Source organism: Stenella coeruleoalba, assembly GCF_951394435.1.
Source record: "Stenella coeruleoalba genome assembly, chromosome: 4".
NCBI lineage: Eukaryota > Metazoa > Chordata > Mammalia > Artiodactyla > Delphinidae > Stenella > Stenella coeruleoalba.
The window spans coordinates 102,338,837-102,353,635 of NC_137149.1; the positions used below are offsets into that span (position 1 = coordinate 102,338,837).

The 14,799-nt window shown below is 35.0% G+C and overlaps 1 protein-coding gene across 4 annotated transcripts in view; it reads left to right on the forward strand.

The window, feature by feature from the left end:
• Positions 1 to 14,799, forward strand: part of MTHFD2L (methylenetetrahydrofolate dehydrogenase (NADP+ dependent) 2 like) — a 137,928-nt gene that overhangs the window by 92,077 nt on the left and 31,052 nt on the right. The window contains exon 7 of one of the 4 annotated variants that reach the window (XM_079920942.1): positions 11,701 to 11,788. The exons of the other annotated variants lie outside the window; for them this stretch is intronic. Within the exon in view, the coding sequence (XP_079777068.1) occupies positions 11,701 to 11,788 (88 nt within the window). The remainder of the gene's footprint in view (positions 1 to 11,700; positions 11,789 to 14,799) is intronic. 4 annotated transcript variants of the gene reach the window in all.

Below are 14,799 nucleotides of genomic sequence, written 5' to 3' on the forward strand. Positions count from 1 at the left end.
CAGAAACAATGGAGGCCAGATGACAGTGAGATAACATATTTACAGTGCTGAAAGAAGAACTGTCAAACAAGGATCTTACATTTAGTAAAACTATCTCTCAAAAATGAAGGCAAAAAACATTTCTAGATAAATAAAAACTAAGAGAATTGCCAGCTGACCTGCCTTACAGGAAATACTGAAGAAGCCTCTTTAGGTTGAAAGCAAATGACCCCAGACAATAATTCAAATGCACACATGCCAAAAAACCAAAGAGCTCCAATAAGGTAATTACATAGGTAATTATAAAAGACATACAACTGTATATTTCTTTTTTTTCTCTTATTTAAATAGTAAATACATACAAAATATGTATATAATTGTATTGATGGGCTTATAACATATACAAATGTAATATATTTGATAATAGCATACAAAGGAGGCAGATGAGAACAAAACTGTAATGAAATGACTCCAGGTGGTAAGTTTAATCCACAGGAACAGATGAATAGAAACAGAAGTGACATTTAGTTCTTGCTCTAATATATTCTCTCATATATTCTAAAAGACATAAAGTTATATAAAATAATATTTATGACAATATATTGTTGAGTTTGTAACATATAAAGATGTAATAAGATACAATATGTATAATAATAATAAACTAAAAAACGGAGGGGCTTCCTTGGTGGCGCAGTGGTTGAGAGTCTGCCTGCCAATGCAGGGGACACGGGTTCGTGCCCCGGTCCGGGAAGATCCCACATGCTGCGGAGCAGCTGGGCCCGTGGGCCATGGCCGCTGAGCCTGCGCGTCCAGAGCCTGTGCTCTGCAACGGGAGAGGCCACAACAGTGAGAGGCCCACGTACCACAAAAAAAAAAAAAAAAAAAGAAAGAAAAAACCAAAAAATGGAGGAAGGAATAGAGATACTAGGATTAATATTTCTATATCTCATTGGCACTAAATTAAGATAAATCTAGAGTCAATTCTGATAAGTTAGTATGTAAACTTTAGGGCAACCACTAAGAAAATAAAGAATAAAGTGAAAAAAAATAGAGAAATTAAAATGTTACACTAGAAAATATTCTCTTAATTAAAAAGTAAAGCAGTAAAGGAGAAACAGAGGAAGACAAAACACATGAAATATATACAAAAAATCATGTAAAATGACAAACATAAGTCCAGCCCTACCAATATAACACTACATATGAATTGATTAAGCAATCCAGTCAAAAGGCAGGGATTGTCAGACTGGTGTAAAAGCAAGATTTAACTATATGTTGTCTATAGGAGACACACTTTAGATTCAAAAATACAAATAGTTTAAAAAGTAAAAAGAATGCAAAAAGCAATGATAAAAAAACAAGAGTGGCTATACTAATAGACAAAATAGACTTTAAAACTAAGAAACAAAAATGTTACTAGAGATAAAGAGGGACATTTTATAATGAAAAAACTGTCAACCTATCTAGAAGATACAGCAATTATAAACATTTATGTACCTAAAAACAGAACCCCAAAATCTATAAAGCAAAACCAGATGGAATTGTAATGAGAAATAGACCATTCAACAACAATAGTTGAAGACTTCAATATCCCACTTTCAACAATGGATAGCAGAACTAGTCAGAAGAGCAACAAGAAAATATAACACTTGAACAACACTACAAACTAATTAGGCTTTACAGACATCTTTAGAACACTCCACTCAACAACAGAATACACATTCTTCTCAAGAACACATGGAAAATTCTCCAGGATAAACTATATGCTAGGATTTAGAGAAAGCCTCAATACATTTTAAAGGATTGAGATTACATAAAGTATGTTCTCCGGCCACGATGGAATGAAACTAGAAAGCAATAATGGAAAGGAATTTGGGAAATTCACATATGTGTGGAAATTAAGCAGCACACTCAATAACTAATGGGTCAAAAAAGGAATCACAAGGAAAATTAGCAATTACTTTAAACTGAATGGAAATGAAAACATAACACAGCAAAACTTATGGAATGCAGTTAAGGCAGTGCTTAGAGAGAAATTTATAGCTGCAAATGTCTGTATTTAAAAAAGAAAACATGTATCAAATCAACATCTTAGCCTTCCAACTTGGAACACTAGAAACAGAAGAGCTGGCTGTACTCAAAGGAAGCAGAAGGAAGGAAATAATAAAGTTTACAGCATAAATGAAAGTAATAGAGAGTACAAAACAATAAAGATTATAAACAACACCAAAATTTGTTTTTTTGAAAAGATCAACTAAATTGATACCTAGAATGACCAGGAAAAAAAAAAGGGGAAACATCAAATTACTAAAATCAGAAATGAAAGAGAGGATATGACTACCAACCTTACCAAAATAAAAAGAAATTGTAAGGGAATACTATAAAAACTATAATGGGCAAATTCCTAGAAAGACACAGACTACCACAACTGACACAAGAAGAAATAGAAAATCTGAGTAGACATTTAACAAGTAAGGAGATTGAATCAGTAATTTAAAAGCTTCCTCTCACAAAGAAAAGCCCAAGCCCAAACAACTTCACTAATAAATTCTGCCAAATATTTAGAGGCAAATTCATACCACTTCCTCAGAAACCTTTCCAAAAATAGAAGAGATGGGGGCATTTCCCTACTTATTCTACAAGGCCAATATTATTCTGATATTGAAACAGACAAAAAGTACAGACCAATATTCCTTATAAATATAGATCCAAAAATCCTCAATAAAATACTAGCAAGCTTAATCCAGCTATAAGTAAAAAGGATAACATACCAAGACCAAGTGGGATTTATACTAGAAATATATGGTTGCATTAACATACAAAATCAATTAATGTAATACACACCATCAAGAGAATAAAGGGCAAAAGCTATGTGATCATCTCCATAGATGTAGAAGAAGCATTCAACAAAATGCAACATTCTTTCAAGATAAAAACACTCAACAAACTAGGAATAGAAGAAACTTTCTCGGTTTGATAATAGGCATTTTTAAAAAGTTCATCGCTAAAATCATACTTATTGGTGAAAGAGTGAATGTTTTTCCCTTAGATGAAGAACAAGACAAAGATGACCATTCTTACCACTTTTATGCAATATTATACTGGAAGTTCTAGCCAGGGCAAGAAGAAATAATAAAAAGCATTCATAATGGAAAGGAAAAAGTAAAATGATCTCTATTTGCAGATGACATTATCTTGTATATACAAAATCCTAAAGAATCTAAAAATTATTAGAACTAATAAATGAGTTTAGCAATGTTTCAGGATACAAGATCAATATATAAAAATCAATTGTATTTCTATACATTAGCAATGAATAATCTGAAAACACAATTAAGAAACAATTCCAAAAATAATAAAATACTCAGGAATAAATTTAACAAAAAGAATAGAAAATATCCTACTCTGAGAAACAACAAAACATTTTCGAAGAAAATTAAAGGCAACATAATTAAAAAGAAAGATGTCCCATATTCATTCATCCCATGTTCATAATTTTCCATATGATTTTTAGGATTAAGTTGTCAATTTCTGAAGAAAGTCTGCTGGGGTTTTGACAAGAATTTCACTGAATCTGTAGAACATGTGAGGAGTATTGTCATCTCAATGATATTAAGTCTCTTTAAATCAATAGCTCTGGAACAACTGGATATCCACATATGCAAAAGAATGAAGTTGGACTGCTTCCTCATACCATACACAAAATTTAACTCAAGATGGATCATAGACCAAACATAAGAACTAAAGTTATAAAACTCTTTGAAGAAAATATAGCAGTAAATCTTCATAACCTTGGGCTAGGCAAAACCTTCTTAACTATGACACCAAAAGCACAATCAACAAAAGAAAAAAATAGATAAATTGAAGGTCATAAAAAATTTTAAAAACGCTCTGCTTCAAAGGATATATCATCAAGATAGTAAAAAGACAACCCAAAGAATGTGAGAAAATATTTGCAAATCAATTATCTGATAAGGGATTTTTATCCAGAATATACAAAAAACTCATACAGTTCAGCAGTGAAAAAACAACCTAATTAAAACATGGACAAATGATTTGAACAGAGGTTCCTCTAAGAAGTTATGCAAATAGTCAATAAAATCACATGAAAAGATTCTCACCATCATTATCATTAGGGAAGTGCAAACCAAAACCAAATACGATACCACTTCACACCCACTAGGATGGCTGTAATCAAAACTGCAAATAATATCAAGTGTTTGCAAGGAGGTGGAAAAATTGGAATCTTCATACATTTCTGATGGAAGTATAAAATAGTTCAGCTTCTTCAGAAAATTATTTTGCAGTTCAGGATGTTAAACATGGAGTTACCATATGACTCAATAATTCCATTCCTAGGTATATACCCCAAGAAAAAGAACACATAATCCCACACAAAGCTATTACACAAATATAGCACCATAGTATGATTCCATTTATATAAAATGACCAGACTTGACAAATCCATAAATATAGAAGTATAGATTAGTGATTTGGACTAGGGGAAGAGAGAAATGGGGAGTGCTAATGGATAAGAGGTTTCTTTTGAGGATGACGAAAATAGTAAAAAATTGATTGTGGTGATAAATGCACAACTTTGTGATTGTGGTGATGAATACTGAAAGCCACTGAATTGTAGATTTTAAATGGGTGAATCATATATCAATAAAGCTGCTAAGAAAAAAAATGCTATGGACAGAAATGACTTGGGATTAATTGTGGTACACACATAATTCAGACTTTCTTCCAAATGAGATATTGTATCAGTTGAATCAGAAGCAGTCATTGTCAAAATTTGCAGTTTTTAAAAATATGCATACACATACATATATGTGTATATATTTCTTTTCTGCTCATCATTGATATTATAGAAATTTTGAACCTTTAAATAATATTTTAGTCAAACTAAGTGTACTAGAGTGGAGTTGAAATTTTATAAATGAATCATCTAAATTTTATTTGCATTTTATTCAAAATCAATTGGAAATTTCAAATCTAAGTATTCAATGAATGGAATACCAAGACTCTGCAGGTTTTATTGCACTTATTTGCATTTATTACAAACCTTAATTTATTGAAATATACCTTTATGACTCAAAGAATAAATAGAAAAAATTAAATGTGAGCTATCAAAAGCTGTATACACATCTAATTTTTAAATTCGATACTTAAAATTTGGTATATCTCAGTTAATGGTATGAATCATTTGATGGAGTTCATATTTTCAATAGGATAAATTCATAATCGGTATTAGAATACACCACAATTTTCATGGATGTATGTAGTCATTAGGATCAAAATTAGGGGTAAAAAGGAAAAAGAGATGGCACAAAAAGTAAAATCAGAAAATATAACTGAGACAGTGGAACACTTTAAAATTATATAAATAATTTTATGCCATTAAATTTTAAAACCTAGATTGAAACTTAAAACCTGGATAACATTTTAAAACCCAGGGGGGAAAAATGACCAAAATTGGCCCAAGACATAGAAAATCTGATTAAGCTACTAAGTATAAAATAAATTGAAATGGTAAACAGAGTTCTTCATATTAAAAGACATAAGTAATAGATGATTTGGAGATAATTTCTATTAATTCTTTAAAACATAAATAATTATGCTTTATACAGACTTAGTTATGGAATGGCAAGGAGAGGGATAGGTAGGGGAAGGGTGACAGAAAGGAAGAAGAAACATTACCCAATTTAATTTATAAGATTATTATAATGATATCACAACAGGACAAAGGTGACAGGGGAATAAAAAGCCTTCAGCCTAGTCTTATTTCTGAATATTAGTAAATTAAAAACAACAGTACTAAAAGAAGACAAGAATTCAAATTTTTAAAACTGTATAACTATTACTCTTATAACCTCAATGGATGCAGAGAAAGCAATTTATAGTAGTCAACACCTATTCATGATTTAATAAAACAACAACAAAGAAACAAATTTCTAAAAAATCAGGAATAATCCTAAAAGCTAGGAATAAAGGAAATTTTCTTAATCTAATGAAAGTTATCAATTGAAAATAAATAGAAAAAATATAATCAATTTTTAAATACTAGAATTATTCCCTTTAAGGATGAAACATAGAAAACAACTATTTCTTCTATTTTTCCTGGCACTCTGTCATTTTTGCCCTATTCTATTGGTTAGATTGATTTCCATGGCCAGGCTCAGATTCAAAGCACTGGAAAAAAGACTCCACCTCTTAAATAAAGGAACTACAAGGTCACGTTGACCTAAAACAAATAGACTGACAGTTATTTCTCCAGCAAAAATGTATTTATTCCAGGTCAGCAAAGAATTGCAATTCAGGGTCTGCAACCATGGTGAGCCATGTGCAAATCCCCAGCAAAAAAAACAGAGAGAACTCTTTTATAGAGGGGAAAAGGAAGTTGGGAAGACTGAGTAATATAAATGGCTTTATATTGACTGATTTGTGACAGTCTCTCATTGGCTGAGCTCTTGCCAGGAAAGAAGAGGAGGTCTTTCCCCTTCCTGTTGGACTCTGCTATCAGCATAGGGCATGGGAACTCCCCTTTCTGGTCTCCTGACTCTATTTATTTAATGTTTCTGTTTATTAATTTTTTATAGTCATATGGTAAGGAGTTTGAATATAGGGGAATGGGGATAAAAATTAGCCTTTAATGTATTATATAACATATTTCATAATGCTATATATACTTATATATATGTTCATAAAATAAGACAAAATTTTAAAAAAATTATTTTATATTGGACTATAGTTGACTTACAGTATTGTGTTAGTTTCAGTTGTACCGCAGAGTGATTCAGTTATTCATATACTTATATCTATTCTTTCTCAAGTTCTTTTCCCATTTAGGTTATTACAGAATATTGAGCAGAGTTCCCTGTGCTATACAGTAGGTCCTTGTTAGTTATCTCTTTTAAAAATGATAGTGTATATGTCAATACCAAACTCCCAATTTATACCTTCCCCCCACCTTTCCTCTTTGGTATCCATAAGTTTGTTTTCTAAGTCTGTGAGTCTGTTTCTGTTTTGTAAATAAGTTCATTTTATAATTTTTTTTAGATTCTACATATGAGGATATCATACAATATTTGTCTTTCTCTGTCAGACTTACTTCACTTAGTATGATAATCTCCAGGTCATCCATGTTGCTGCAAATGGAATTATTTCATTCTTTTTAATGGCTGAGTAATATTCCATTGTATAGATGTACCACATTTTCTTTATCCATTCATCTGTCGATAGACATTTAGATTGCTTCCATGTCTTGGCCATTGTAAACAGCACTTCAGTGAACATTGGGGTGCATGTATCCTTTTGAACCATGTTTTTCTCCAGATATATGCCCAGGAGTGGGATTGCTGGATCATATAATAGCTCTATTTTTAGTTTTTTAAGGAATCTCCATAGTGGCTGTAACAATTTATATTCCCACCAACACAGTAGGAGGGTTCCCTTTTCTCCACACCCTCTCCAGCATTTATTTTTTGTAGACTTTCTGATTGATGATGGCCATTCTGACTGGTGGGAGGAGATACCTCATTGTAGGTTTGATTTGCATTTCTCTAATAATTAGCGCTGTTGAGCATCTTTTCATGTTTGCCTCTTGGCCACCTCTATGTCTTCTTTGGAGAAATATCTGTTTAGGTCTTCTGCCCATTTTTTGATTGGGTTGTTTGTTTTTTTGATATTAAGCTGCATGAGCTGTTTGTAAACTTTGGAGATTAGTCCCTTGTCAGTTGCATCATTTGCAAATATTTTCTCCCATTCTGTGGGCTGTCTTTTAGTTTTGTTTGTTTTTTATTTTGGCCATGCCATATAGCTTGTGGGATCTCAGTTCTCCAACCAGGGATTGAACGCAGGCCACGGCAGTGGAAGCGCTGAATCCTAACCAGTAGACCGCCAGGGAACTCCCTGTCTTTTCGTTTTGTTTATGGTTTCCTTTGCTGTGCAAAAGCTTTTGAGTTTAATTAGGACAAATTTTTACAGAAGAATACTTACCTTTACCATATGTCTTGCTCTTTGATTTATGCCATGGACGTTATGCTGTGCTATTCCTTTGAAAAAAATGCTGATTGCTACTGCATTGTTTCAAACCCACACAGTTTGAAAAATAGTAGATTATAACATAATATATGCATGTACAGTAACTTTCTCTTTTTCCAAATGTTTTGTCCAGGATAATATATGAATAACTGGTATATCCTCAGTATGTATTGGATATTTTCTATGCAGCAGGCAATGTGCTAAGCACTTTATATACATTATTTCGTTCACCTCTCTAGCCATTCTTATGAAGTAACTATTATAATTATTCTAAATATGTAGGTAAGAAAGCTAAGGCTTAGGCAGGTAATTCTTCAAGGTAACCCAGGCACTAAACTATAAAGCCTGAGTCTGAATCTGAGTCTTAGATATTGGCCAGGGAACAGAGGACACTAGACAAGCACTTAAAATTTTCCATGGCTAGTATTTCTGTTATGGATAATTCTAAATATATAAGTTAGTAAAATAGTAATTTGGTGTATCGTACAATCTGCTAAGTTTAATATTCTCTATATCCAGATTTGTACAGCGAGATTTCTAGAGCAATACGTTGTGTGGTAGATGAAGAAATACAGTTTGCCTAATTTGCACATACGGAGCCTTCATTATTTGTTTTTCTTTTAGCAAGCAAAGCACTGTTAAATTGTCCTTCCAAAGTACTTAAACATGTTAAAGTCAGTTATTTATGCTTGAGATTCTGATATTTGTAGACCTGATTTAATTCTAAAAACATTTCTGTAATTTGGTGGCCAGTTATCCAAACCACCGTATACTTAAGCATCTATTAAACACTTCCCTCTTTCCTGAGGTTGCCATGTAAGTACCAAGGCATGGTGGGGGTATTTAGTTCTCAATATTATGTTTCTAAATTGGTATCCAATAAGATGTCCTTCACCTTATTTGGTCCTTGCCAGCTATCTGCACAGATGCTGGTCAATTTCTTTCTAGTGGCTTTATCACTCTGCTACAGGAAACTCTAAAAAAGTGTCTGAAGCATCTTCCTAGGCCCTCCTTGCACCCATTTAATTATTTGGGGCCGTGACACCTCCTCAACTTCTACACAGGCTATGAGGAAAATGTCCCTTTGTTTTTGGATATCCCAAACCAATGCTGGATTTTTTGCCAGTTCTCCAAGACACAGCTCTAGGCAATTTGACTAGCAACCTGTCCCTGGGAACCTCTTAAGTCTAAGCTCTCATCACTTCTTCCAAATTTCCTGACTCTTCATATTTAGCACTCCGATTTTCTAGTTTAAGTCTCTCTACTCTTCTGCAGGGGAGCAAAATTTGCCACCCCAAAATGTGTTTCTCTGGCATGAGGATTCATTTAGGTTGATTATTTTTAAGAAACAGAAGATTCAAGAAGTTTTTCTTGTTACCTCCTATTTAACTGCCTAAAAGAATTTAGTTGAAGGGCCTGTTCCCAGAATAGAGCTATCACCAGCAAAAAGTAATGGGCTAGGTGTGATGGGGGAAACTTGGCAGGACCTAGAGATTAGAGTCCACTCTGTCCCATCATCTGTGCATGGCCCAGCAAACATTTGTTTACCAAACATTTGTTTTTCCATCTCCATGTGAATTGCCTTTCTTTTCTTTGAAGTCCCAAACTCCCAGCATCCACTCTTGTCTTTAGCTGAAGATGGTATTTAAGTGAGGGGTTTTGCCATTTTCGTGAGTTACTCAGTTTTCCTGGGTCTCTCCCATGTATACAAGTTATTAAACTTTTGTGTGATTTACTTCTGCTAATCTGTCTCATGTAAATTTAATTCTTAGACCAGCCAGATGAACTTAGAAGGGTAAAGGAAAATTTCTTCCTCCCCACCACTTCTAAAGTGCTAGTCTTTTGAAATCCAGGAGCCAGGGAGCAAATTCTTTCTTCTGGGCTTCTCTTTCTTGTCTGTGTCACTTCTCTAAGTCAATAAACACAGGTTGTCTTAGCTGATGCTTGAATACTTAAAGGAGGTGCATAGTGCAAGCCCTGACAGTTGGCTTTTCTTTTTATAATGCAAGTGCCTAAATTGTGGAACCATCCACTTCAAAGAGGCATCCACTTCAAAGATGGCTATCTTGAATAAACACATTGTCAGCCAGTAAAGACCCCAGCTACCCATCCCCTCTTTAGACTTTAGAGAGGTCTAAACAGACTTCTCTGTTTTAGAGATCTTGGTTGATTTTGATAACTGATGATTTGGGCTGCTTGTTTTCTCTCTTCCTGTGCTGTTAATTCCCATTCTTATGTTTTAAATTCACCAGTAAGGAGTGAGCCTTTGAAACCCTAGACACCCCTCAACCCCAATAAAAAGCAGAACCCCAGTCCCGTGCTCTCTCACTCTCTCTCTCTCACTCTCTACCTGTGACCTTGCTCTGTGGCCCCAGGTTTGCCATTTAATTTCTAGGTTCTGTAATCAATAAGGATTTTTTTTTAAGTTTCTTGATTGTTATTGCTGAGAGCATCTTGCAATCATAATAAGAATCACCAGGGCAGGTCCAGCCACAGCATTGGTTATTAATAGGCTGAGACCAGCAGGCAACAAGGTTGCCTGAGAGAGAATTATGAAAAAATAGTTTGTATTTCCTAAATATCGGCCTTATTTGCATACATTATTTAGACTCTCTGGCCTTCAGGAGCTATATTTTTAAGCAAAAGGAATTAGACTCACTGGTTTTCAAACTGGACTCTTGGGAACCTAAGGAGCTGTTGACTGCCTGCAGAGCTCCCCCAACCCTACCTTCTCTTTTCAACTAATACATCTGTCCTTGCTTTGATCATTTTACATACTGAGCTTGGTAAACGTTTTTCCTTTAAAGAAAGGGTGAAAAAATGTTTGAATCCCATTCCATTTGTATGCTGTATATATATGCTCTGTATATAACATGGTGATTGATAATGTAGACCCTTACCTATCACCGCCACTGGCCTCCAACCTCCACCGATGCCCCCAGTGCACCAGTGTCTATTTGAAGGGAACATAGTTTTGTTAATGGGAGGAAGAAAAGAGAAACATGCATCTTGCCCCAAAGGTCCACTGGACTTTGCAGAGAAAAGGTTCAAGGAAGAAGCTGAAAGAACTACTCAAGAGTGATCCTATGAATTTCTGAAAACAAAGGATTCCATACCCCTAAATGATCAAGTAGGGCACAGAGCAGGGCCCTGCTGGCCCTCAGCTCTGTAAGGAACTTAGTACTGGTCTGGCACCCCAAGGATTACAAGCTTTGGAAGCAGCTGGAGGTTGTCCTACGTATAGACATTACTCTCATGACAGGCATCATAGTCAAACACGTATCAGATAGGAATCAAGGAAGCCAGAGAAAAAGAGAAAAAAGAGAGTATGTTCTGTGGTCATTGCCACTGACTCACTGGTTTATAAACATTTCTTCAGGATTCCTAGAAGTAACAGGAGAACACTTTGGGGAAGACACTGAAGTACTCTTACTACTAATGTTGGTTCTATTTAGCTAGGATCCATTTAGCCATCATATGACTGTCTCCAAAGTAAATACTGTTGAAGAAAGTTTTTCTAATCTAGACAGAAACATATACATTCATACAAATTCCATTGCAATTACTCTTGTTATTTATGTAGTAGGACAACTTCCAGCTGAAGGAGTGATCCACCTGAAAAAGCATTTCCATGGTGTTACTTTTATATCTGAGCAAGAGTTCTGGTTTTGTTCCCAGCCTCACCTCTGACTCATCATTGTGAAACCAAGAAATCATTTAGCCTCTCAGCACCTCAGAATCTCCCTTCTGTGAACGAGGATAATGGGTAAACCTTCTCTTGCTTCACTGAATTGTTGTGAAGTTTAATTAGATGTTTTCACAGCCCTTTGAACTCTACTAATTAAATTGTTGTGTAAATATGGTGCTTCCTTTTATCAGGATGCCTTGACTGAGCCATTTCATAAAGAAAGATGACTATGATAGGAGGATTCATAGGGAAAGGATTACTTTTAAAAAAAATTCATGTGAACTGAGTTCTGAGATTGTCAAAGAAGCATATGAAAATACCTAGTTGGTGTTCTAAATGATAAGAATAAGGATATAGCCTCTATGTGCTCGGGGGTATTGGTTATACCTTCATATAAAAGTAAACTTAGCTCCCAAGGTCTAGAATAATGTCCTGTTTGTACTTTAAGTATTGATACTGTTTTTTAAGTATTATGTCTATTCAGTATATTTTGCTAAGACAGCTTTGGTGATTTATTTCATATTTGTCATATAAGTAATCACAAAATAACAGATTTGCATCCGCTTAACAAGAAAGTCATAACCTTTGAAGTAATGTGATTCTGTACAGACCATCTATTGGTTAGTTTACTTATCAGTCAAAGAGATTTCACCCACAACAGAGAAATCTTAGATGAATCATAAATCTTCTTACTAAATTTTCTGATGAGAATATTTCACTCTAAAATAGTTATCCCAATTATTTTTGAAAATCTGCATTAATAAAGACCTTTTTCTTCTGCTAGAAATAACTTCATAGATGGATTAATTGGCTTGGGGGAAAAAACCACAAGCTACCTCTATAAACCTGCCTTGGGCTTTAGTATATAATTTTATTTGTAAGCTAGAAATTTCCTAATTCCTCTGCAAATTTTATCTTTCTAGGCTTTGAAAAAAATCTAACACAGCTTTCGGCTCAGTATGGGACTAGATCTTAAAACCAATTCAACTTTCCATGTTTCTGGTGGGGGGGGGGCGTAGTTAATTTTATGAAGTAATTGCATTTCGGGGATTTTTCTAGCCAGCCAGGAGGTAAAAGGAACAAGCCAGAGGAAATGGAGAAACATAGGCTGGGGGAAGAGAAATAATAGGATAAAAGCTATTAGATTTGCACTGAGATTTGGAGGAATCTAAAAGAGAGACTATTTTTAGTTTTTCACCTTTTGCTTGCCTTGGCCAAGACATCTTTTAAGGGAACAATTTTGGAATCTAAATGCCTTTGGATACTTCCTCAAAAATATAAAAAATGCGGCTTCCCTGATTGCACAGTGGTTGAGAGTCCGCCTGCCTATGCAGGGGACACGGGTTTGCGCCCCGGTCCGGGAAGATCCCACGTGCCGCGGAGCGGCTGGGCCCGTGAGCCATGGCCACTGAGCCTGTGCGTCTGGAGCCTGTGCTCCGCAACGGGAAAGGCCACAACAGTGAGAGGCCTGTGTACCTCAAAAAAAAAAAATATATATATATATATATATATATTTATATATATATATATATATATATATATATATGTAATGCAGACCATTAGATGTTTGGAATAATATTCCATTATGTTCTATGGCACCTCTCAAAAGAACACTTGTTCACATCAGAAGTTCCTCAAAATGTCTATTATAATTCTAAATTATCCTTGGTTAAATGATGCCATTTACAAAGGTAAGTATAAGAATTTGGGATATTGTGCAAATACATGTAAGAAGCAGGAGTCTACATCAGAGGTTGAAAGTGCCGCTTCTTTCCCTGGTCCCTCAGCACCCTGCCCCCACCTTGGCCTAGTAGCTGGCCAGTTTCCAGCTGCAAACTTGACTAATTTACAGTTCCCTGCAGATGGAAAGATTTGGAGAGATTTCACCAACAAAACAAGAGAAGACTGAGGCCAAGTTCTCATAAAATGTTGCTAAGTGACCTGAGGCAAAGATTTTCCACAGGATTTTCCAAAATTCAAGAGACACTTTCTCAATTTTTCAGTCCTCAGGGTCATTTTGAGGAATGGATTTATCCAGCTTACTCCCATCCCCTCCCTGTGAACTCTTCCCTTGTAGATATACAGAAAAAGATGACAGCGACAGAGACAAATTGTGCTGTAATAACACTGATTTCCACCTAGGACAAAAGTTATTTAACTGAACAAATAATCAAAGGATTCCTAAAATGAATTTCTTATTTAAAGAAGACAAAATAAACTCAGCATTTGAGGAGCTTTAATGAAAAGAAATCAGAGTTTGGACTCAATGCAAAACTTACCTCATCATCCCAGTCACAGAGGCCAGCAGCTCCCTTTACCAGCAAGAGGCTCAAGGGACCACAGAGGCAACCATGGTTTCCAAGTTGAGGTCCTGGACCATGGCCAAGAGAAGTTCTTGACTAGATTTTCACAGGTCCCCAGTATTGTTGAATACTTGGCTTCTCCCAAATATCACCCAAACAATCCATTGATAAGACAAATCTGAGTTTAGGTTACAGAAGCATGGGAGAACACTGTCTTGACAGTCACATAGGAGCAGTGGTGTGCTGGAGCTAGCTTCTATCAGCCTGTGAAGGATCCTGAACATCTCTTCCCAATTCTGTGTTCAGTGATGTCACCTCGGTAGCTTGAAGTCAGCCATGGTAGGAGTACGTATACCACAGAAATCATCAAATTCCACAAATCAGGGATCCCCCCCCCCCAGGGAGCCACTTTACCTTAGTAACATCTCGGGGTGTGAAAGCAAAGTTGAGATATTTAAGAGATGTTGAAGTTTGTTTTAAGGCAAGTCTCTTAATGTGAAAGTTTGATTAGGATTAGGTAAGGATCATAATATAAAAGTTTAGGATTGGCAGACACAACAAGGAGAGAATTTAATTAAAGCAAGGATTTCCAAGAGTCTTGAAAATTTTGATACTATCTGTTGAAAAGTCAAACAGTTTGATGTTAATTAAAATGAGTCTTTCAATATGTTCTTGAGACAATAAAATTACTTGAAACTTTTATCTTTCTGAGCAAGAGTTTCCTGGAATAATAAAGTCATGTTGATGAAGACAGTGAAATAGTAAAATCATATTAATGTATACAGT